The following is a 24,180-nucleotide window of genomic DNA, read 5'->3' as shown; positions in this document are numbered from 1 at the left end:
CAATGGATTTTAGGAAAGGAAGTAACACAGTTCAATTCGTGGTGAAAAATTACTTGTGCTGCAGAGTATATGTGTGGGATGAGCTCAAAGGGGGACCGAGAAGAGGTGAGCAGACAAGTTAGAGGCCACTGCAGCCATCTAGGAAGGTCAGGGCATTGCCTGGGCTAAAGACTGGCAGAGGAGTTGCAGAGAAATGGACAGATTTTGGAGGTAGACATGACAGGACTTGTTGATGAATGAGTCAGGAGAGTGAGCAAGAGGGGAAAGCTGGGGATGGCGTTCAGATTTCTTGCTCGAAAGCCTAAGTAATGAATTGTGCAGATGTCACTGATATGGTCGAGGTTTAGTGAGGTGGAGGGATGAGCAAGGAGTCAATGAAGAGGCCTGTTTTGGACGTATGAAGTCCAACCTCTAGGTGGAGACATCCAGCAGACAGGAGAGGCCAATTTGGGGGTAGATTTGCGGGCCATTGAGCACGGATGGCTTCTAACGCTGTGGACTTGGCTGAGATGACCTAGGGAGAGAACATAGCTAGAGAAGCGCTGAGCCTTGAGCCCTGAGTCCAGCACACACAATCTTCTTGAGGGGAGCAGCAGAGACGGAGAAGTGGTTGCTTGGGAGGAAGACAGAAAGGAGAGAGGTTCGAGTGGATAGGAGAGGGCTGCTGTGCAGTTAGGACTGGTGGGTCGGGGGAATGGGAGTGGGCACTGACCTGGGAAGAGTCAGACCAACAAGCACCATTTGGTAACAGGGCAGGACTAGAAGCCCTACTGCGCTGGGTCTCATGGTGAGTGGGAAGATATGAGCAGAGCAGAGGGGCGTGACCACAAAGAGGTGAGGGGTCCAAGAGAGATTAAAATAAATAAATAAAAAACAACATACATATATAATATGGAGTCCTGGTGTGGCGCGGCAGGTTAATGCACTGGACCCCAAAGTCGGTTTGAACCTCATGGTCGGCGGTTCAAGCTCACCAGCCGCTTCTCGGAAACTCTATACAGGGTCACTATGGGTCTGAAGCAATTTGACGGCACTTAACAACAACAACAACAATAATATAATACAAAACACTGCGATATACCTATTACACAAACTCAACACTCATCAAGATTTGACCATATTCATTATCCCCCACCCCCATTTTTCCTTACTAAAATATTTTGAAGCAAATCCTTGGCATAGTGTATTTTTTAAGGCTGGGTGGTCTTGGGTGTGACACAGAACCAGTGTGGAACTGTGTGTTTGATGCCATGTAGAGTGACACTGAGGATGGGCCCACCCGAGTGAGAGTGACCATGGTGGTATCACGTGTCACCCTGCAGGTGATGTACGACATTATGGAGTTGTGAATTGACTGTGTGTCATCTGTGCTAATAAATGAGGCACACAGCAAGACAATGAGTTAAGTGACAGCTAAGTAGTGTGTGTGTGTATGGTCAGTGTGGGATCAGAGGGAGGATGGACGTCATAGGGTGGACAGATGGAAGCTCCCAATGGAGACAGAAATGGTGTCTCGGTCCAGATGTAAGTTGAGGGATGAGGTCTCCTCCTTTCTCCAAACAACCTAGGAAGGCTTCCTGGAAGCAGGGTGGGAGCACTTCAGTGGGATGCTGTAGGTGCTGAGGAAGAGCAAAGGCTGTGGTGTCAGAAAGCCCTGATTCAGAATCTAGACTCGGACGCTTAATGAGTCATTTTATTTCTTGAATCTCTGTTTCCTGGAGTTACAGATGAGGCTGTTGGGAAGTTTCCATGAAACAATACATGTAAAATGAGCCCGGTACCTGTCACTTGGTAAATGTTGATGATCTCTTGGAGCACCAGCCCCTATGTCCTAGCACCTAGTATCATAGGAATGTTGGTGTGTACCCAGTGAGGGTTTATCTAATGAGTGATGTCATGCCCTTCTCTCTCCCTGTCCATACCCCCTGTCTTCTGCTCAGGATTGTCAGTGCCCCCCTCCTCCACACCCTTCCCTTCCTGGCTCCTGCCATCTTCACGTCCTCACCCGCTGTCAGCCTCAAGCCCAAGCTCCTGCAGCTTCATTCAATTAGACCGATGCAATTTGCTCAAGAAAAAACCCCATAATTTGGTTAATCACACCAGCAGGGGATCTGGCCCTGGTGGGAGGGCGGGGATGGGTAGGAGGTCCATCCCAGCAGCTGAGGACACAGGGCCTTATTGTGTTCATCCCTCAGGACCCCCACCTACTCCCTTGGGTTCCATTCAGGAGCCGTTAGGGCTGGATGTTACACCCACTCCTAGACACTACAGACTGCCCAGGTCCATTTGTATCCCTGGGAGGGTCCCTACCCAACTCCAGGCCTCAGTCTCTCAGTCTGACAATAGGAGTTGGTTTGAAGGGTCTCTGAGACTATGGCCAGCCCAGGCTCTGCAAGGTTTATTGTTATTGTTGTTAAGTGCCGTCGTCAAGTCAGTTCTGACCCTGTATAGGGTTTCCGAGGAGCAGCTCTGGTCAATTCCCCTCTTGGCTTCTGTAGAGAGGCCTTAGGGCAAAATGCCTGGTGGACAGGACAAGGGAAAGTTAGAAAGAAATGGGGGTCTGCAAAGCATCATGTGACCCTGAGACCAGAAAAAGTAGATGGTGCCCAGCTACCATTACTGACTGCTCTGAAAGGGATCACAATGTTGTTGTTAAGTGCTGTTGAGTCGGTTCTGAATCATAGCAACCCTGGATAGGGTTTCTGAGGAGCATCTGGTGGATTTGAACAGTTGACCCTTGTGGTTTGAAGTCCAGTGCTGATCCTACAGCGCCACACCAGAATTCCAGGGATCACAATAGGAGTTCTGAATAGAGTGGGTGAAAGCGTGGAACAAAACTCAAAGTCATAAAAAAGACTAGGCTTACGGGTCAGATAGAGACCAGTGGAAGCCCTGTGTCTGTGTCCCTTAGGCAAGCTTCAGACCTACCTATAATAGAACTTTTACCCCTGTGGTTCAACCTTCAGCCAAATGATAGACAGGTCTTTAGGGCGAATAATAGCACCAAGGACAACAATCCACCATATGAGATCAAAGGGCAGCTATTTGCTCAAAGAAAGCTCAGAAACCAAGAAGGGGTAAGAAAGAAGGACAAAGGGAAATGGTAAACACAGGAGGAAGAGGGAAGAATGCCATTACATTGTGAGGATTGCAGTCAGTGTTACAAAACAAAATGTGTATGAATTGTTGAATGGAAAACCAACCTTCTCTGTAAACTTTCACCTAAAGCACACATACACACATAAAGTTTCATCTGGAACATGTCCACTTAAATGCCAGAGCCAGGGACCCTCTTAGTCTCAGACTACGCATCTGCAGGTGGGGGCAGAAAAAGAGGTAACTATCTTTTCTTGATTACCTATAGGGCCATTGCCCTATCCATGGATCTGGGAGCCACCACCTGTACAACACACACATAGGGCCTTACATCGGGGCTCAGGTAGAGAGAGAAGCAGAGGCTACTGAAACCCAGACCACCCCCCACCCCCAAGCCTTGCCCCTTCAGCACTGCATCTGCCCAGAGAGGTAGGGTACCTCTTTTTAATTTGCTCCCTGCTGGGAACCAGTTTAGGTAGCACTTGTATGGCCCAGTTTTCTCAGTACAGTTATACAGGTGCTGAAACTGAGCCCAGAAAATAAAGACATGTCAGTGCTCCACAGGTGGCATGTGACAGGGCAGGAGTGTGAGCCCAGGTCTGGGTGAGGCTGTTGGGAAGGGGACTGGGTGTGCAGAGAGGAGAATTGGACTTCCAGCCATACATTCTCATTCACTCATTTGGAGACACCAGGCACCCGCACACTCACAGTCCTTCAGACAGCCACATGCTTACTACATACATCCAAGCCCACAGAGCCACTGAGCATCCAAGTCACACATGCGTGGTCACAGTTGGTGGGAGCCACCAGCACTTGCAGATGGCTCACGCATGGGCAAGGGCGCAAAGGGATTCACACACACAGTCACACACATTCTTTCACAGATTCACAGACCCATATATTTTCATGCAGATGTTCTTCTAGTGACCCGAGGGACATCTGCTGTGGTCACATGGTGGCCCAGAGGGACACACCATTTGTGGACAGCTAATGGACAGGCCAAGCACAATGCTGTAGTCATCAGCAAAAGGGAACTTCCTGCAGCTGGAGAAAAGGTCGGTTTTGATGAGTGAATCTAGAATTTTTAAATCAGAAAAGCTACACAAAAATGATTTTAATTTTCATTTCAAAAAACAAAATTTCTTCTGAATTGCATGTAGGGTCTGGGGGAAGGGGAGCAGTATCATCATCTTTTCAGGGGTTTGTACCTCAAAAAGAGCCCCTAGATTCAGATACACACAGCTCCCTGAGATCATGAAGGCACCTGTGTTTACCTAGCCCTGGGCTCCATGTGTATGTATACGTGTATGTGCATACACACACACACATACACACACACACACACACGTGGTGGCTCCCGGATCCTTGGGATAGGAGGGAGAGTAGGAGAAGTTCCAGAGATTCCGGATGTTTGTTCTCTGGCTTCCTGGGCCCTCCAAAGGCAAATAACTTTGGATGCCAGCCTGCCTGTCTGGGCAGGGTGGGTGGGGTGGGGGTCTGTGGAGCCCAGCTGACTGGGACCCTTCATACTGATGCTGGTGACCTTTGACTCCTATCACCTCCCAGCTCTGGTGCTGGAGTCTCCGTTCTGAAAAGTAGACACGAGGAGGTGGTGAGGCTGGATGGGCTTTTCCATAGAGACTGAAAGAGAGATTCCCAGAGTCACAGGACCCAGGATCCAGAAGAGAAAATCAAAGCTGAGAAGGGGAGAGGGAGGGGGCCAAGAGGTTCCAGAGTTCAGAGCAGGATGTAGGCTCCCAGAGCCTACAGTGTCTCCCCACAGTTCTCAGGGCTTGGTCCTCAGTGACCTCATCTGCTCTGTGCCCCTGCTGCCCAGTACCCCCAACTCTCCAACTCAGTCTGCAGAGAGGAGCATTGCAGGGAGGAGGTGGGATGTGTGTCCAGTGAGCAGATTTGGGAGTAGACATGAGCAGCAGCCCTCCGTTCCCAGGAGTATGGGACCAGGGCTAGGCGGGAGCACAGGTGAGGAGAGAGGCCATCCAGGTGCAGGAAATGGCAGGAGAAAAGACCTGGAAGAGAGGGACAGGTGAAAGGGTGAGGGATGGATGCTGGAGAGTTGGGAGGAGGCCAGAGCCCATGGAGCCAGATTTCAGGGGGGGTAGAAATAGCAGTAGCCCCTTTATGAGTATATACTCCACTCAGGTTCTGTTGTATGCTGTACACACAGCTCCCAACAAGCCTGTGATCTCAGAGCCTATTCAGGGACCAAGGAGCCACGGGCTTTCATACAAGGGAGCGATCCAGTCAGAATTTATGCTTCAAAAACACACTGTGAATGGAGTAGAAGCAACTCAGAGGGGCCCTGCCCTCACTATGGGGGATGCCTGAGGTGAACCCTGCCCAGAAGATTCCTCACCCCAGCCCCAAATAAAGATGGGCTATTTTTAGGAACAACAAAAGTGCTCACACATTCCTGCAGCTGGGAGAAGGAGGGAGAGCCTGGAGCCAACAGAGAGGGGGGGTGGATTCCATTCCTTCCCCTAACTCTGGCTTTGTCTTCTTGTTCTCATCCTAGCCAGCCTGCTTCCCCAGCCCCCTGTCCCCAGGGTCTCCTCCTCTCTCTCTTGTCTGTTTCTCTGTCTCCAATCATCCTTGTCTGTTTCTGTTCTCATACTCCCATCTCCCTCTGCTCCCCATCTCTCACCCCCTTGGGATTTGGGGAACAGCTGGATGGACCAGGCCCCAAGGATAGAGCCAAATACAGTCATGGGACAATTTAAGTGAGCACGGGAGGATTGCCCAATAAGACTGTAAGGATAGGCTTACTTATGCTAATTTACTAACCTATAGTGAACAATTTCGCATTTTTTCACATCAAAGACTTTGCTTCTGGGTATGGCTGGCATGTGTCTCCAATCCCTCAGCACCTTCCTATAGAATTAAAGTCCCTTTTCAAATTTACAATCCCTGCTAGGGACCAAGTACCCAGAAGCAAGATAAGCACAGGCTGATTTGTGCTTACTTACTAAATCTGTACTTAGCAGTTTCACATGTTTTTCACCAGGGCATGTGAAACTGTTCACTACAGTTTAGTAAGCAAGCACAAGTAAGCCTGTACTTACCTTGCTTATTGGGTAATCCAGCCCTGGGTTTGAGTCTGTCCTCTGATGTGACATACCAGAGGATAACAGATGCACAGAAAGAGAGACAGAGATTGAGAACCCAGCAAGACAGTCAGGGAAGGTGCCCTGCTCACTTGCCTTGTCTCTGGGGAACCAGGCATTGCCAGACTCTGCTCTCTTTCTACTCCCCTGTCCACTTGCCCCTCATCCCTGTCCTCTGCAGGCTGCACTAACCCTGTGCTAGGCCAGTCCATTCCACACTTACCTCCTATCTGGCACAGGGGCTGGGCAAGGGGTACAAGTGGCCCTGTCCCTGGCCTGAAGGAAGAGAGCCCACCCTACTTCTCAAAAGGGTTCAGTCCATCCCTGGCTAAGGCAGGCAGTTGCAGAAGATCAAAACCAAATGGTGCTTAATAGGAAGGAGACTTACTGAGGCCTGGAGGACTCTGGGATGGGGCCTGGGCCTCTTAGCTCCTGGTAAGACTCTGGACAAGTCTTTCCCTGCCTTCTCTGGGATTGAACTCCATGGGACATGGAGCCCTGCAGACTCTATTTCTGGGAGGATTCTCAAGAGGGTTGGGTGGGGGACAAGGAAGGCTTCCCAGAGGAGGTGACTTTAGTCACTAAAGAAGGTGACATGCTGTCCTTAGCCCTTTCGGCACTGTTTTAGATTCCTGAAGCACAAAGGGTCTCCTGGCCTGTGGAGATGATGAGGAAAGCTCACAGGTTCCTTTTTTAAGATAGTCATTCTGTCAGATTTGGGAAACTTTGTGAAGACTCTGCTGTTTTTCCTGCTTGGGGACTCCCAGGGGCCATGTGGCCCACCCCTCTGCTCCTCAATGACATCCTCCCATCAGAGCCCAACAGTGGTAGGCATGCAGGAGTTCAACCAGCTCAGTAAGCACCTCCTGACATCTGGGTGATGCTGGGGACCCAGAGATACAACCTCTGCTTTCTAAGAGTTCCCAGTGTGATGGGGGACAGATGGGAAGTAGTGGCAATACACTGACACATTGGAGAAAGCACAGAACCTGTGAGGGCTCCAGGTGGATGGGACAGATTTGCCTGAGAGAGGGCATAATAACACAGTCTTCCTGGAGGGAGGCCTAGAGAAGTGAGGTAACTCACCCATCCATTCATCCATCCACCTGCCATCCATCCATCCATCCATCTATCCATCCATTTACCTACCCAGTCTTCTTTTGGCCATCAGTTCCTGAGGTACAGAAACATTCTTTTCTGACATTGGCAGACCAATCCTTCTTTTTTGGACCACTGTGCCTGCTTTTCAAAGGCTCCTGGACTTGCTTTGTCTATCTCTCAATCCATCACAAAGACCATACGAGGGAGAGAAGTTGAGGAGGGTTCATAGACATTCAGGAAAACCAGAGCTTGGGGCCAGGTAAACTCACTAAGGCCTTTCCCCAGGATAAAGCCTTCCTCTCAGGGCCTCAATCCTTGTTTGCATACCCTTGGGGGCAAGGAACTCACTTCCTCCATTCTGCCCAGGATTCTCTCTTGTGACATGATTCTGATTCACAGCTTGCAGCTGCCTTCTTGTGACTCCTCTACTCTTCCCTCTTGGGCTTCAGGCCAGGAGGCTGAGGCTCTAAATCAGGTGTCCAAGATGATTAGGACAGCAATGGTGAGGGTGAGGCTGGTGATGTGCTTGGCAGGAAGACTAGCATTAAGGGGAACGTGGGTGACAGAGATGGGAGTCACCACTGGTTCTACTGTACTGAGGAGGCAGCGGAAGGTGGGGAGGGGGAAGCCCAGAACCTGTCCTCCCCCGACCCCTTGATCTGCTGACTGTCTTCTAGAACCCTCTTTCCCGATTTCTACACTGAGCTTTTGCTTCCCTGCCTCTACCCAATCTGGTTGCCCCCTTGTTTCCTCCTTTTCTGACTCCCGACTCTGCTTGGGACCGAGTCAAGTCCTTGGAGAACTGATTATTCCGTAATTCCTGCCTTTCCTCTTCTCCTTTTCCACCCTTCATCCATCCACCTCTTGAGGGATCTGAGGGGCCTGGGACAATCCAGTCAGGAGGGCTTCCTGGAGCGGGCAAGAACTAGAGTGGAAGTGGTGACTGGCTTGGAAGGAGTGAAGGGCCTGGGAGAGCTAGTCGTGAATGTGGAGAGGGCCATCATGGGAGGCTCCAGGACTGGGCTCAGGTGTATTCTACAGTGCACGTGTCTCCAGTGTGGCTCAGAGGCTGGAGACGCGGCCCTGTTGGAGTAACAACTGAAGCCGGAGTCTGCGAAGGGTGGGGAGGGAGAAAGAGGAGCAGAAGGAGGGAGGAGGAAGAGAGACAAGAGGAGGAGGAAGCAGGGACCTCTGGCAGGTCCTTCCTCTGGTCTGGGCTCCTGAGCTACAAGCAGTCCCTTCCATAGTCCCTTCTGGAAGCCTCCACATGGACTTGCTGCCTGAGGGATGGCTCTGCCTCCTGTCAGCTGTTCTCATCCGAGCAGACACCTCCCTTCTGACCCTTTGTCTCCTCACCTAGAAAATGGAACAAAGTAGGCACCTCCCAGGATTTATAGGAGAATTAGAGAGAATGTAAGTCAGTGTGTCTCAAAACATGGTCCTTGGACCAGCAGCATTAGCAGCACCTAGGAATGTGTTAGAAATGCAAATTCCTGGGCTCCACTCTCCCATATTTCATATTCCAGACTTATAGGGGTGGTAGAGCTGAACAGTCTAACTTAACAAGCTTTCCAGGTGTGCTGTAGGATAAGCACTGGTTGGAGGTTCACACCAACCAGCTGACCCTTAGAAACCTTATGGTGGTGGTGGTGGTGTGCCATGGAGTCAATTTTGACTCACAGCGACCCTTGCATAGGGTTTCCGAGGTTGTAAATCTTTACAGGAGCAGAAAGCCTCATTTGTCCCGCAGAACCACTGGTAGTTTTGAACAGCTGACCTTGAGTTTAGCAGCCTGACTTGTGATCATTAGGCTACCAGAGATCCTTTTGGGAACCTTATACAGGGTGGCTATGAGTCAGAACAACTCAGCAGGCAGCACTTAACAACAAGTAGGTGATTGGGGTGTGCATTAAAGTCTGAGAACACTGGTGCTGAGCAAAGGGAGTTTCCTTCCCCAAAGCCTGATGCCTATTCAACAGGTTCCCTCTACACTGATAGTTAAATCAGTCAAGTGTGAGTCTCCCAGGGTCACCAAGCTCTTCCCTCAATTTCTCCCATCCTAGTCTAACCCTGGTGTGGCACTATAGGATAAGCATTGGACTGCAAGGTCAGTTCGAACTGCAAGGTTGGTGGTTCAAACTCACCAACTGCTCCTTGGAAACCCTTTACAGGGTTGCTATGAATTGGAATTGTCTCGATGGCACTTAGCAACAACATGTCTAACCCAGTCTTACCAAGGGAAAGTCTGGGGTCCAGGATCTTTGCATTCTGGGTAGCTCTTCTCTGAGAACTTAAGACTCCAGTGTCTGTTGGAGATGGCTTCTTGGGCAGGTGGCAAGCAGTGTGGGAGGAGGGGCAGCCTGGTCCTTACTGTCTCCTGTCTATACTGGGCAGGGGATGCTGTGAGGGCTGGAATCACAGAGTAAACTTAGGATTCAGGCTGGGGTTTGAGGACCCAGCCAGAGGGGTTTCTCTGGTCTGCACCTTCAAGAGGCCTCCTTTAGGGCAGTTCTCTCAGTCCCCCTGACTGAGCAGCTGTGTGATTAATGCCAAACTCATGCTGAGCACAGAGATGAATACATTCTCCTTTGCCCTCAAGGGGTCCTGTCACCTGGGAAGATAAGAGACCATGTCTCTTATCTCATATCCTGCCCACCAGGATATGAGGCAGGATTCAGAGGACATATAGATAGCATCTGTCTTGGAACTCTGGACCCATTGTTGCCATTCTGTGGCTGCCCATGTTAGGTCAGGTACTTTCTCCTCACATCTCAGGGTGACTACTTGGAGGATCTGGGATGAGTGGATAGGAAAGACAGGAGCAGGAGGGAGCAAGAAATGGCAAGTGGAGGAGACGCCACCTGAGAGGAAGAAAGAGGATGCGGAGGTGGGAAAAGATGCAGAGCTTCATGGAAATGAGACAGGAGAGGTGCCTGTGATGGAGAGATGGATGTTGACTTGGTGGGGGGTAGGGAGCAGGGAGAGAGGGAGAGCCTGAGCCTCAAAAAGAAACACCCAGAGGAAAGGGAAGCAGAGCACAGAGGGAGAGGAGTTTCACCGTCCTGGGGGATCTTGAAATACCCCTTCCCTTTAGAGAAGGCCCAGAGAGAGGAGGCTCCATCCCAGGCCACACAAGTGACCTCGCAGATGGGGTGGGTGAACTGTTGTGAACGGCCAGTTCTGATAACGTGGCTTGAGCCTTGGGTTTGATGTTATTACCTTCTTATAAGCCACTGTAAGGGGCACCATGGGGCATCATTCCAAAAAGAGAGGGTGGCTGGAGTCTAGGTGCTAGGCAGGGTGAGAGTAATAGGAAGAGTTGTGGAGGTAAGAGAAGACACAGAGCCTCCGGGAGACGACACAGGAGAGCAATTTGTGACAGACCCACCTCTCAGGAAAGATAAGGCCAAAGTCAGTCCTGACTCATAATGACCTTGTTTAGGATTTCTGAGGAGTGACTGGTGGTTTTAATTGTCAACTTGTGGTAAGTAGTCCAGTGCTTATCCTAATGTACCATGCCAGGAGGAGCTAGAAGTTATGAAATCCAGAGCCCCTCCTTTTCCCATGCTAGTGCTGAAATGCTGATCCAGCCCATGCTGAACTCCAGTCCTAGCTCCAGAGAAGCTGGAACTCAGAACCAGGGTCCATTTCTTGGTACCTGAGACTAAGACAAGTATATGGGGGAATGGTGCTGTCTGTGGTGCTGACTAGTCCTACCTCCACCTGCAGAGTTTGCAGGTAGGGGGCTGAGGAAAACAAGAAGTTCCTTCTATTCATCCACATCCATCCTTTTTGAATTCAACCAGGATACACAGAATTATATTCTGCAGAGCTGAAAGGATCTGCTTTTTACTAATGAGGAAACCAAGACTCAAATGAGGAAAGGGGCTTGCTTCAGGCCACACAGAGTGACTGTGGATAATCTGGGACTGGAACTGGAAATCATTGCACTTGTCTACATACCACCAATTCTTCCCTGGAGTCTGGAAAATTGCCTGGTTAACATGCTGATATTTATACTGCTGCTGTTTGTTCAAAAAACAAAACTGCAAGGGCAGGAAATGTGACCTCCTCCTCCCATCCCATACCTGTGCTCTGTGTGTGTGTGTATATGTGTGTACTTGTGTGTGTGTTGTATATATGGTTACTGTTCTGTGTGTGCATGCATGTATAAGGTATGCATATATGTATGGGCAGAAGTGTGGGTGTGGGTGACATTTGTAGATGGACATGCAAGTGGATGTGGCTGTGTTTATATTGTCCCTTTCCTCTTCCTTTTAAGGTTCCTGGAGTTCTGGCCCCTGACTTGTGCCTTACTCCCCACTTGTTCCTTGATTCAGGAATCCCCCATCCTTAGTTGTTTCCCCACCGGTTCTCTCCTCCCATTTCACTGTCTGAGTTGCCAGCTCATGGGTTTTAGAATTTGAGCTATTTCTTTCCAGAGTGTTTGGGGCTGAGGTAGATCTGGGGAGGGTTCACAGAGCAGGTGGCATGTGGGTTTCAGCCTCTTTGAGTGTGAGGTATGAAGTGGCCTTTCCACACACACACACACACATTCTTGGGGTAGGGTGGGCAAAGTCAATATGTAGATGGAAAGGAGGATGCCAGACAGAGTCCCAGGCTTCATTAACCATGTCTGCATCAAGCTTACTCCGGCCAAAGACATGAAAAGCACATCCTTGCTATTGCTCCAACCCTCCCCAAATTTCCTTTCCCATTCCTCCTCCCCACCATTACCCTGCCCTGGCCTAAAGAGTCACAGAAGACTGAGCAATCAGAACAAAGGCCAGATAGGCACCCACCAATACCAGTAAAGGACAGGTCAGGGTGTCCCCCAATTGAAGCAAAGGACAGGTCAAGGAGCCCACCAATCAGAAGAAAGGACAGACTGTTCTCTCTAAACTCCCTAGGGAAGGAGCCAAAGGAGGTGCTCAGGTTAGGAGCCAGACTGGGGCTGGAGAGCCAGAGATGGGTTCTGGATGTGACTCTGACTGAACTGGCTCACTGACCACAGATAGGTCAATCTTGGTGCCTCAGTGTCTTCAGCTGTCAAATGGGGAGCCTTAGTTGTCCCAAGCCTGTGACTTTGAAAATTTCTAGCCCCCTATATGAAAGTTCGGAGTCCTATTATGGCTCTGTGGGCTAATGCACTGGACGGCAAAGTCATTTGAACCACAAGGTCGATGGTTCAAGCTCACCAGCCACTCCTTGGAAACCCTATACAGGGTTGCTATGGGTTAGAACTGACTCGACAGCACTTTACAACATTAACAACAATGCATGAAAGTTCAATCCATCACGGCCTTGGCCTCTCTTCCCCAGCTTCCACCTCACACACATATCAGACTCAAAAGGGACTCTCAGGGATCAACTTGCCAACTCCCCTGACTCCAGAGGTTGACTTAAATCACCACTATCTTTTGAGTCCCAACACTAGAAGCCTCAATCTCAGGATCTTGGGCCTGGCAGACTTAATTATGGGGTTCTCTGAGGTCTTGGTGTTACTTCTCTTCTTTAGTCTGAATAATTGACATTCAAAGGTAACATATATGTGTGTTGTTGTTGTTGTTAAGTGCTGTCGAGTCGGTTCTGACCCATGGAGACCCTGAATAGGGTTTCCAAAGAGGAGCTGGTGAGCTTGAACCACCGACCTTGCAGTTCAAACGGCTTTGCAGTCTGGCACATTAACCCACAGCACCACACCAGGACTCCATATGGGTGTGTAGGTGTGTGCATATCCCTGAATCTATAAGGAAATAGCTGGACTCATGAGAACCGGTGAGTGTGTATGCAATGCATGAAGGGTACCTGAAGACATTCTAGAGGTGTTTCAGCAAGGAATAGGGGTTTACAGCAGTGTGAATGAGTATATGCAGGACCGAGGGTTGTGAACTGGGGTGATAGACATCTAGGAGTCAAAGGGCAAGCAGTAGAGTTTGGTGATTGTATTGTTTGGAATCAGTAGCTGCCTGTGTCCAAAGACAGAGAGACCTCTCCCTATGACCAAGATGTGTCTTCACATCTTAAGTGATGGGAGAGATCAAGGGAGGCTGGGAGCTGGGGACAGTAATGCTGAGTGAGCATTGTAGGAGAAAGCCCATTGATGCCCCTCTTCTGGGTGTGTACTGAGCTCGTGCTCTACTAGGATTCTTGACCACATGTTGTTCTTATATGAATGAGAGTCCAGTCATGTCTCCTCCATCCTATAGTCAGTCATTTGCTTTCTGAACACAAACCTAGCCGTCCACAGGGAAGATAGCAGAAAGGACTTCCAAGGGCTCAGGGAGGGCATGGCTGAGTGGACGGAGTGAGTCACGATACTGCCTTGGCTCTGGATCATCTGTTCCGTTCCCTTTCTCTTTGATCCCTCTGGCTCTGGCCAAATTAATAGAGCACGAAACGGAGACCTTTGTTGTCTCTGTTCCGGCCCTTCAAGGACGAGGCCTGTTCCTGGGAGGGAAAGGCTGTGAGGCGGTCAAGGCTGGCTTTTCCTGCCTTTCCTATAGTTTCCAGGGCTGGCCCACATGTATTTTCCCCACCTCGTGGGCTCATAGACCTTGTAGACTTGCTACTCCCAGAATAGCCCCTCACTAGGTTGAAAAGTTAAACAGGGTGAGACCTCCTCCCTTCTGGGGAAAGCTGGGGCCCAACATCAGCGAACATTCATCTGACCACCTGCTCCATAAGGTACTTTTATTTCATCTTGTTTTCATGTCAGTCTCAGTTGTCCCCAATTTACAAATAAGAAGACTGACTGATGTTTCATATCTAGCCCAAGACATACATAGCCAATAAGCAATGGAGCTAGGATTCACCTTTGTTTGTTTGATTTCGGTTTGCTGCCTTTGTTTCAATGTGAGGGCTTGTGCTTTATCTACCATGCCACCATATGCCTTTGTAAGATGAGGAGACTGGACTGGAAGATGCTCATCCAACTTGAACATTCTATGGCATTGAAACTGATTCTGAGAACCTAAGAGCACACAGTGTTTGAGCATCTGACAACCTTGGTGTCTGGATCTGAGCCGCAGGGTTTATGCTTACGGCCCTCTAGGCAGATTGGGCTGCCCTGGGCTTCTCTGGTCTACCTGCTGACGCCCTTATTGCCCTTTCCTCTTTTCCAGGATGCTCTGCTGAGCCTAGGCTCCGTCATCGACATTGCGGGCCTGCATCGGGCCATCAAGGAGGCCCTCTCAGCCGTGCTGCCCAGAGTGGTAGGTGCTCACTCTTGCTCCACACTTCAACCAAACCTTGTATAGAGCTGGGCCTCACATAGGCTTGAGAAAGAAAGAACAGATAGGGTTCCTGTACAGAGGGATCTCATAGGGAAGGGAAGGGTTTGGGTAGATGTTCTGAGAGTGCTTCCTGGAGGAAGAGGAATTAAGCTAAGTCTCAAAGAATGAACTTACACAGGAATCTTGGAATGTCTGGGCCAAACATAATGTTTGCAAAAATCATGTCTTAGAAATAGAAAGAATTCATCTAGGACAAGGTGGAGTCAGGAAGTTTTGGAATCTGTGCAGCAGGAAGGATGGAGGATAGACATGTAGAAGAACTTACTGTTTATGAAAAATCTGGACTGTGCTGTAACAGGCGCATCCCTGATGAATGGGTCTGCACACTGGGTTAAAGTGTTCTGCCTGGAGGCTGGACAAGATGATCTCTAGCAATGTTTAAGCTTCTGTCTGGAAGAGGTCAGATACTCTGGATGAGGTCACAGGTTTGGGCTAGGTGAAAGGTGGCGAGCATTGTTAACTGAGCTGGGGTACTTTGCCCCTTCTAGCGGCTCCAGGCCATTCCCTACCCTAGCCTCACTGGGAAGAGGATAGATAATGGCCTTTGAGACACAAAGAGCCTAGGGAGAGGGGTCTGACCCAGCCTAAGGGACATAGAGTCCCCATATCCTGGGATGTCCTCTTTCCTACTCTAGACACCAGCCAAGGGCAGCCTCTGCTCCAGGAAACACAGCAATTTCAGAATATGACCCCCTTCCTGCCAGGGCCCCTCATCTCTGGACCCACTTGATGAACGAACCACAGAGAGGGAAGGTGCTTCACCCAAGGTCACACAGCATGACAAACAAATGGAGCTATGCACCTATGCACCCCCATTCTATCTCCCCAGGTCTGCCTTCCCAAAACCTCCTAGAAGTTCAGAACCCATGAGGAAGGCTAATGAGCAAGCTTTATTGAGCGTGAAATTGGTAGGAAGTGGGTGGTGTGTTGGCACCCAAAATAAATCCTCCCGGAGAGGGTTGGGACTGAGGCAACATCTGGCCCAGGATGGGGGCACATCTGGAAAGGGAGGATGGGAATACTGGGAAGACTGTGTCAGTCTTCACAGCACAGAGACCTTGCATTGGATTAATTGTCTCCCAAATCTAGGGGCTTGGAAGAAATCTGAGGCTGAGGCCACTGGGTTCATAGGACAGTGGGAAATGTCTGCTTGCCCACCCAAGAGACCTGCATGACCTAACAAAACCCTGACCTGGGCAGGGGAGGGGAGGGAAGGGGAGCCTCTGGGTGGGGAGAGAGCTGAAGGATCTGCTCTAACCCTAGGGAGGGCCAGGGAAGTGGAGGAGGGGCCTGCCTACCCCCCAGAGAGGGGTGAGGAGCTGGCACCTGGCTTCCTCATCAGCATCCATTGTGGCAGGCAGCCCCGAATACAGATGGTGCTGATGTGTATGAAATGGTTCCCTCCCTCTCTCCAATAAACTTGGCTAATTTTAACCCAGAGGGCCGAGAGTGAGGGGGTGGGAGACAGAAGACATCCCGGAAGTGAGGCTCTGTGCCCCTCACCCCTCCTCAGATTATCCACCCCTCTTTGCCAGGTGTGCCTCTAGATGATCCTTTTGGGTCAAATCCCTCAGGCCCCTCCCAGGCTTCAGGGTCAGATGACAAGAAGGAGGCTGGATATAGTTTAGGAGTGGGCAGCCTCCTTCCTACTGATTCTTTCACCCTTGAATGCCCCACCTTGACCCTCATCCTAGAGGACAAGGGGACTTCAGAACTTATCCCTTACCCACCTCAGGCCCATTCATTCCCACCCCACTTCACAAAGCCTTGCTCTGTGTCCCTGGAAATTGTGGCTGGGACACTTCCTGGGGGCTGGCTGTGGGCTCCCAGGGCAACAGGGGCTACTGGGCAGGTTGTGGACTCTCAAAGTCACTTTGGCTGAGAATTCCCCCCAGCTTTAATGTCACCTTCCAATGAAACCCTCCCTGAGCTCCCGTCAGCAGGGAGAAGAACCCTCCTCGGTCCTTCCTGCCCTCACCCTTTTCTAGACACTTGCCTCAGCATGAGGATGCCTCCCTCACTGGAGTGTACTCCTCCTCCACACAGGGACTCGTGTGTCCACCTTGCCTAGTCAGGCACAGTGTTGGCAGTGGAGACACTCAGGAAGGCTGTGCTGATCTGCGCTGGGCTGTGGCTTCCTAAGGGTAGTGAATCTTACTTGGAGGGAATGTGGATTTTGGCCTATGGGTCAGTGAGGGCAACTACTTCTGCCAAGACATGGTCCAGAAGTGAGGCCTGAGCCTGCTCTGGGCCCTCGGGGAGGGCAAATTGAGCTGAAGACTTGACAAGCTTTGAGCAGAGCTTTGATCCTACTCTGGGGAGCAGTCATTCCAAAATACAAATCTGCTCATGTCTCTCCCAGCTCACTGCCCGTCAGCAGCCCTGTCATCCTTCCCCAGCTCAGCATATAGCGTCCTGCCAGTTCAGGCCCTGCTGACCCCCAGCACCACCCCACACCACCCTTGTCAGTTTCAGAATTGCTCGTGTTCATTCCCTTTACACCTTTCAAGCTACACACATGCTGTTCAATCCTGAAGCCATTCTTCTGTATCCTGCCTCCTGCCTGAATGTATCCAATACCCACTCCACTTACAGCTTAAAGGCCACTTCCTCCAGGAAGCCCTTCCAGGCAAGGATAGCTGTAATGCCCTGGCTCAGGTCAGAGAGGTATGGTTTCTCAGAGAGGTGTCTGTTTTCCTGCATGGAGGCGGTAAGCTTCCAGGGCATTCTGAGCCCAAATGCTGGCCTTAAGTAGATGCTGAATGCCTGAGATTGGAGCCACAGCAGGAAAATATCCTGGGGACGGGGGAGTGGAGGTTGGGTCCACCCCTCAGCCCTTTGGACCCTTTGCAGCACCTTGGATTCGGAGGATAGGTAAGGAAAGCCAAAAGGTTCTTGAATCATTGTCTGTGCCCAACTTCTTCCAAGAGGAGAGGGACTGTGCTCCAATCATAAGGCGGTTTCTAGCCTTCACATTAGAACCACCTGAGAGTAAAACCATACAGACAAATACACCTGAGTCCTGTTCCCAGAAGGTCTGATGACCTCACCACACAGACACGTGTCTACAGGCTGGGAGGGTCTTCCTATAGATTCTCACGAGTGTCTTCTGTCCTAGGAGACTGTGTACACCTACCTGCTGGACAGGGAGTCCCGGCTGGTGTGTGAGGACCCTCCGCACGAGCTGCTCCAGGAGGGGAAAGTTCGGTAAGCCATTCTCCTCATCGCCATTGTCCTCTGGAACGGTCAAGCATGGTCAGGTCTGGGTCACCCTCCAGCACCCCTGCCAGGGGGCTGTGCCTTGGCCCAATAGCAGACCGCAAGCATGGGAGAGAGAAGCAAAGCCAGGTCTTTCCTCATGTTGGGGAAGTGGACTGGCATCGGAAAAGTGCCAACTGGTAGATTTTCTCCTCCTAGGTCTTCTAAATTGTTGCAGCCCCTTCCTCAGAAAACAGAGTCTCAAAGTATTGGAGCTACAGTGTTTATCAGTTAGACTCCAGCAAGCTCTGAGAACTGTCTGTGAGGCTGTGCTCTGAGTCACAGAATTCGGGACTGTAGGAACCCAGTGTCCATGTCCTTGTGTCTGAGAACAGGGAAACCACAGACTGTGTCCTGCTGTGTGTTCTAATGCCTGACTTGGGTTCAAGTACAGGCTCCCTATTTACTAGCTGTCTAGACTTGGGCAAGTTCTCTAACCTCTCTGAGCCTTCGTTTTCTTATTTGTAAGCAGTGATGATAATAGTACTTATCTCTTAGGGTTGTTGAACCGACTTGGCTGGCACTTCACAACAACATAGGGTTGTTGGAAATAGTCAAGGAGTCTAACACATAAAGTACTTGAAACAGGGCCTGATCCATGATAAGTGTTATCTAGATGTTTTAGCGGAGTCCTGGCGTGGTGCTGTAGATAATCACTGGACCACAAGGTCGGTTTGAACTGTAAGGTCGGAGATTCAAACTCACCAACTGCTCCTCGGAAACCCCACATAGGGTCTCTATGAGTCAGAAATGACTCAATGGCACTTACCAACAACAAATTGTGTTAGTAGGAGCCCTGGTGGTGCAGTGATTAAGTGCTCAGCTGCTAACCCAGAGGTCAGTGGTTCAAAATCATCAGTCACTCCACTGGGGAAAAAACGTGGAAATCTGCTCTCATAAATATTCAAACCCAAAACCAAGTCCATTTTCATCGAGTCGATTGTGAGTCATAGCAACCTTACAGGACAGAGAATAACTAGCCTATAGTTTCCTAAGCTGTAACTCATTATTACCCACAAGAATTACAGCCTAGGAAACCCTATGGGGCAGTTCTACGCTGCTGTATAGGCTTACTATGAGTTGGCAAGTGCTATGGCACACAAGAAGTCGGAAGCCAAGCTTGATCCACAAAATCTTAACAAATGTTTGGTATTCTGATTATGATAGAATGTCTGAATCCTCGCTCTTAATATCATGGACTCAGCACCCTATTGCCCCTTGATACCTTCAAACCCATTCAATTTAGACTCTTCATTTTCTTGATGGGTAAACATCATGTGATGTGTTCAAAATCACATAGCTTGTGTGAGGCAGAGCCAGGTTTGGGTCACAGGTCTCCTGGCTCCTGGTCACTCAGAGGGACAGTGAGGAAAAATGAAACTTGTTAGATGACAAAGTGTTGAAGTGTAGGAATACTGGTCAGAAGGAGGGTCAGCTTTGGAAGAAATGACCATTACCTTCTCAGCACGTAAGAGAGTGCTGAGACTGGGCATGAGGGCACAGTGAATATCAGGGTGGTGATCCAAGGCAGTCCAGTGATATGAATATTGAAAGTGCCATGGGCTGCCAAAAGAACCAACAGATCTGTGTTGGGAGAAGTGCAGCCAGAGTGCTCCTTGGAGGCCTGACTGGCCAAACTTCATCTCTCATACTTTGGATATATCTTCAGGAGGGACCAGTCGCTGGAGAAGGATATCATGTTTGGTAAGGTGGAGGGTCAGAGAAAAAGAGGAAGGAAGACCCCCAACGAGATGGATTGGCCAAGTGGCAGCATCAGTTGGCTCAATCGTGGCAACAATAGTGACGTTGGCCCAGGATTGGGCAGTATTTCGTTCTGCTGTGCATAAGGTTGCTATGAGTCAGTACTGACTTGATGGCACCTAACAACAACAACAAGTTGAGGATAAAGGAGCCCTGGTAGCACAACAGCTAAGTGCTCAGTTGTTAACCAAAAGGTTAGTGGTTCAAATTCACTCCGTGGCTCTATGGGAGAAATACCTGGTGATCTGCTTCCATAAGGTGTGGCGCTGTGGGTTAATGCGCCAGACTACAAAGCCATTGACTGCAAGGTCGGTGGTTCAAGCTCACCACCTGCTCCTTGGAAACCCTATACAGGGTTGCTATGAGTCGGAACCGACTCGGCGGCACTTAACAACAACAACTGCTTCCATAAAGGTTGTTGTTGTTGTTGTTGTTAAGTGCCATCGAGTCGGGTCCGACCCATAGCGACCCTGTACAGGGTTTCCGAGGGTGTTCCAAGGAGCCGTTCTATTCTGTAACACACGAGGTCGCTATAAATTAGAATGGTCTCAAGTACAATAACAATTTAGGTTGTGGAGGAGACACTCACCTTCCACAGAAACTATCCATGGAAAGATTCCTGCTTAGAGATGCTGGGCCATTTCTGGAACATTCTCTAGATTCTAAGACGCTGTTCCCCAACCCCTGCTGTTCTCCATGGAAATTCTTGGTGCCTCTCTGATAGCTTAGAGCCCTCCTGCCTCCTGTTTTCCCACTTGATTCCTTGTGCAAGTGTGTGGGTGGTGACACTTTTCCTTTCAGCATCTCCTGGCATTTCTTCCTTGCAAGGACTATGTGAGCCAAGCTAGTCACTGCCCTACTCCGGCCTTCCCTGTCCCATCTGTAAAATGGTGGGATAGTGCTGGCAGGTTCCAGGATCCTAAGGAAGAAATGTTGTGATGTCCCTTTTCCTCCTCAACCCTGTATTCATCATCCTTAATTCTATAAAGAACTTAGCTTAATATGAGGATGGTTCCCCGATATAGCCTAGAGAGGTCTTCCTGGGGCAGGGATGCAGGATGACAATTCAGAAAGCAGGAGGAGAGCATCCTTCAGGGTTGGCTGCTTCTTCAGCCCCTGCAAATGCTCCTGCCATGCTGTCTGCTGCAAGCAGAGAGAGGGTGCGGTTGAGACATCAACAGCCCTTTCAGCATTTTCCCCGCCCCCAGCCTCTTCAGACTCAGGAAAGCCTTTGGAAAAGGCACAAAAAAGGCAATTAAAAGTGAATGCTCAAATGCAATTAGCCTAGAGCACAGTGGCAATGGGGAGCAAAGTGCCTGCTGGGAAATAGGACTCAGAGATTCCAGGAGGCTGAAAGAGGGAAAGGGAGCTTCCAGGGTGAGGGCAGGGGGGTGTCCCAGGGGACACACAGAGATCAAAGTCTACTCAGGCCCCAAGAATTAGGGGTGGAGCCAGTCTGCCCTGTCCATCCGGTGTCTGGTAGTGAGTCCACATCTTACAGCTAGGGATATGGGCCTCTGGGGTGTCTGAGCTCTGCTCTTGGGAGCTCCAAGAAGGATCAGAGCATGAGACTTAGGTATGTGAAAGAGGCAAGAGCACTAGATTGGAGACCAGACAGAGCCTGTCTATCTGATGGCTATGATGGTTTAATGGGTCCCTAGTGGTACAAAGGCTAAGCACTTTACTGATAACCAAAAGGTTGGTTGTTTGAACCCACCCAACTCCAGGGTGAAGGACCTAGATATCTGCTCCTGTAAAAATACCCTTGACAGCACCTAACAACACCATCATGATGGTTTAGTGAGCTAATACATGCCAAGTGCTTAGCACATAGTAGGAGCTCAGTGGTTACTAGTTGCTCCCACCCCCCAAGTCTTAACATGATTCTCTCATTGGGCAACCTTGAGAAAACGACCATCTTTTTGACCTCCTTCTCCCTTTGTATAAAACCTGTGGTATTGTTTGCTGGGTCTTCCTAATGGTGATCTGTGGCTCTGGACCCATTAGTGGTGGAGACACCTGTCCCAAGCCTGAAGTGGAGTCTGAGGCTCTGGCAGTGCCTGGTGTGTGCTAAAAGGACTGGCCCAAAGCAGCATGTGTGAAGTGAAGTCTGATCTTTTTTTTTCATTCACAACCAATCATAAGAACTCTATGTGGGAAACTCCCTTCAAGTGGGTACAGGCAGCATAAACAAAACTTTGAAAATAGCAGATACAAAGCTTGAAATATTAGGTTGAAATAGCTAGGATATTTGGTACTTATCATCTTAAAACTGCCACAGATCATTTTCAATATGAAAATTTATCTTTTTTTTTTAAGTTTTTATTGTGAACTGAGTGATAGTTTACATGGGAGAATATCAGCTTTGCACCATCGTTTCATTGCAATGATTACAGTCTCCTCTGTGCATCATCATTCAACAGTATTTGCTTCCAGTCCCTCTGTTTGTTTGTTTGTTTGTTTGTTTTGGTGGGGGGGATGTACACATAAACACTCAGGAATATATAATCATTTAAACAATCCAAGGGCACATTCTACAAGTCTGCCTCCTGGCCACCAGCACTCAATCCCTCTCTTTTCCTGAGTCCAGAGTCCTCAGCTGCTCCCACTCTCCATGTCCTCATTTCTGTCTCCATCTGTGGTGTGGCTGCTTCTCTGGATAAGGTCCATGAAGTCTGATCTTAAAGACAGATAAGGTCCAAGGGGAAGGGACAAAGGATGGGCTAAGAAAAGAGGGTAGAGAAGAGCCAAGGTAGGAGTGAGGAGGCCCCACCTACCATTGCCCCCCACCAGTTCCCCAGCTCTCAGATGCCTACTTTCTCCCCCAAACATATGTTAGACTTTGCTGCTTCCTTGTGTAGGCTCATGCTGCTTCTTCCCCTGCAAAGTCCTGTCCTGCTCCATCTTGGTCTCAGTCAATCCACATTTTACTTATCTTTGTGGGCCCAGCTAGAAACCCTCTCCGGAAACCTGACCCTGATCCACAGGTAGAAAGCTCCCCTTCTCTGTATCCAAGGAGGCTCCAATTTTCAGAACAGGAGTCTGGGCAAGGATGGGTCTACTCACAAATTACCCTGCTGCCTGCAGCCTTTGAGATTATGCAGAGTGGGTGGGAAGGAGACCTGGGATCTAACATAGCAAGGCCACATCCCAATCCCATGCCAATACTTCTGCGCCTCCATTTACCCTTCTATACAGTGATAATGTTGAACATTCTGATGCCTGAGGACTCTGAATTCTAAGGGTTGAAAATTGGCCTCAGGACTGCCGAGAATTTGGGAAAGCTGGCTTTCTGGAAGTCATTACCTCCCTTCTGGTGGTGCTCCCACCCGGCTCTTCCAGCCTATTTCTATCCCAGCTCTGCCAACTTCTTCTTATTGTGCCTTCTGATATCTTAAAGTCTCTGAATATTTGCTGTGAGAGCAGCAAAAGTGCAGGCCTATCAGCTACAACTGAGTCGATGCCTCCACCAGCTCAGCTGGGTGTCACCTCAGCTATCACTTGGGGGTCCCAACTTTGAGAAAGTTCATCCTTAAAGCTGACCTGGTTTCCTCTCCCTGCAATGTATATCTGTTTAGCTGATTTGCCTCAGGGAGTTCAGGGAATAGTCTGTTGCCAGGTCTGAATTCTCACAATCTGGGAGAGAGAGAGAGAGGAGGGTACAAGTCTCTCTCTAATAGATGATAGGTCAGAGAGGGACTGAGGCTCAATGAGGGGAACAGAGCTCAGTGAGAGGGATCAGGGCTCAGTGAGAGGAATGAGGGCTCAGTGAGAGGAATGAGGGCTCAGTGAGGGAATGGGGCTCTGTGAGGAAGATGGGGCTCAGTGACAGGGATTGAAGCTCAGCAACTGGGATGAGGGCTCAGTGAGAGGATGAGGGCTTAATGAGGGGGATGAGGGCTCAGTGAAAGGGATGAAGACTCAGTGAGAAGAATGAGGCTCAGTGAAGGGAGAGGGGGCTCAGTGAGGGAGATGAGGGCTCAGTGAGGGAGATGTGGGCTCAGTGAGGGAGATGAGGGCTCAGTGAGGGGGAGTGGGGGTCAATGATGGGGCGGAGGCTCAGTTAGGGGTGGTGTTCCATGAAGAGGTAGGGGCTCAGTGGGGGTAGGTCTCAGTAAAGGAGATGGGCCATACCAACGATGGGTATTAGATAAGGGTACTGGGGCTCAGAGACCTGTATGGAGGCCTGGGCACTTAGCTCCTTTCAGGCCACCACCCTTAATACAGACAGCTTTCCTCTCCACCCTTTTTCCACTAAACAAATAGTTGTTAAAGGCACAAAACCATCATAAAATCCGCACCCATTCCTGTCTTTGCTCTCTGCCCATCTGTCTTTATTTTCAGTGGGGCAGACCATGACCACCCAGGCACCTGGGGCTAAATCATTAGCCTTCAGCAGGGACAGCTGGTTCTGGGGTGTGGCCCCTATCCCTCCAAGCACCAGCCTGGAAGGTGGGGCACAGGCCTGGAAAATGGAGAGAGAGGGGAGGAGGCAGAGAAGGGCTCTAAATTGAGGGGACAAACATCAGGGGGCCTGAGCAACA

The 24,180-nt window shown here is 49.9% G+C and overlaps 1 protein-coding gene across 1 annotated transcript in view; it reads left to right on the top strand.

Moving 5' to 3' along the window:
* The window catches only part of PDE2A (phosphodiesterase 2A, cGMP-stimulated), a 115,649-nt gene that overhangs the window by 65,504 nt on the left and 25,965 nt on the right, over window positions 1–24,180 (top strand). Inside the window, exons 3-4 of the mRNA XM_006870268.1 lie at window positions 14,447–14,536; window positions 17,736–17,824. Coding sequence (XP_006870330.1) covers window positions 14,447–14,536; window positions 17,736–17,824 — 179 coding nt within the window. The remainder of the gene's footprint in view (window positions 1–14,446; window positions 14,537–17,735; window positions 17,825–24,180) is intronic.

The sequence above is a fragment of the Chrysochloris asiatica genome, unplaced genomic scaffold (genome assembly GCF_000296735.1).
Source record: "Chrysochloris asiatica unplaced genomic scaffold, ChrAsi1.0 scaffold00140, whole genome shotgun sequence".
Lineage (NCBI taxonomy): Eukaryota > Metazoa > Chordata > Mammalia > Afrosoricida > Chrysochloridae > Chrysochloris > Chrysochloris asiatica.
Note: the sequence above shows the minus strand (reverse complement) of the source record. Positions and strands in the feature narration are given on the sequence as shown.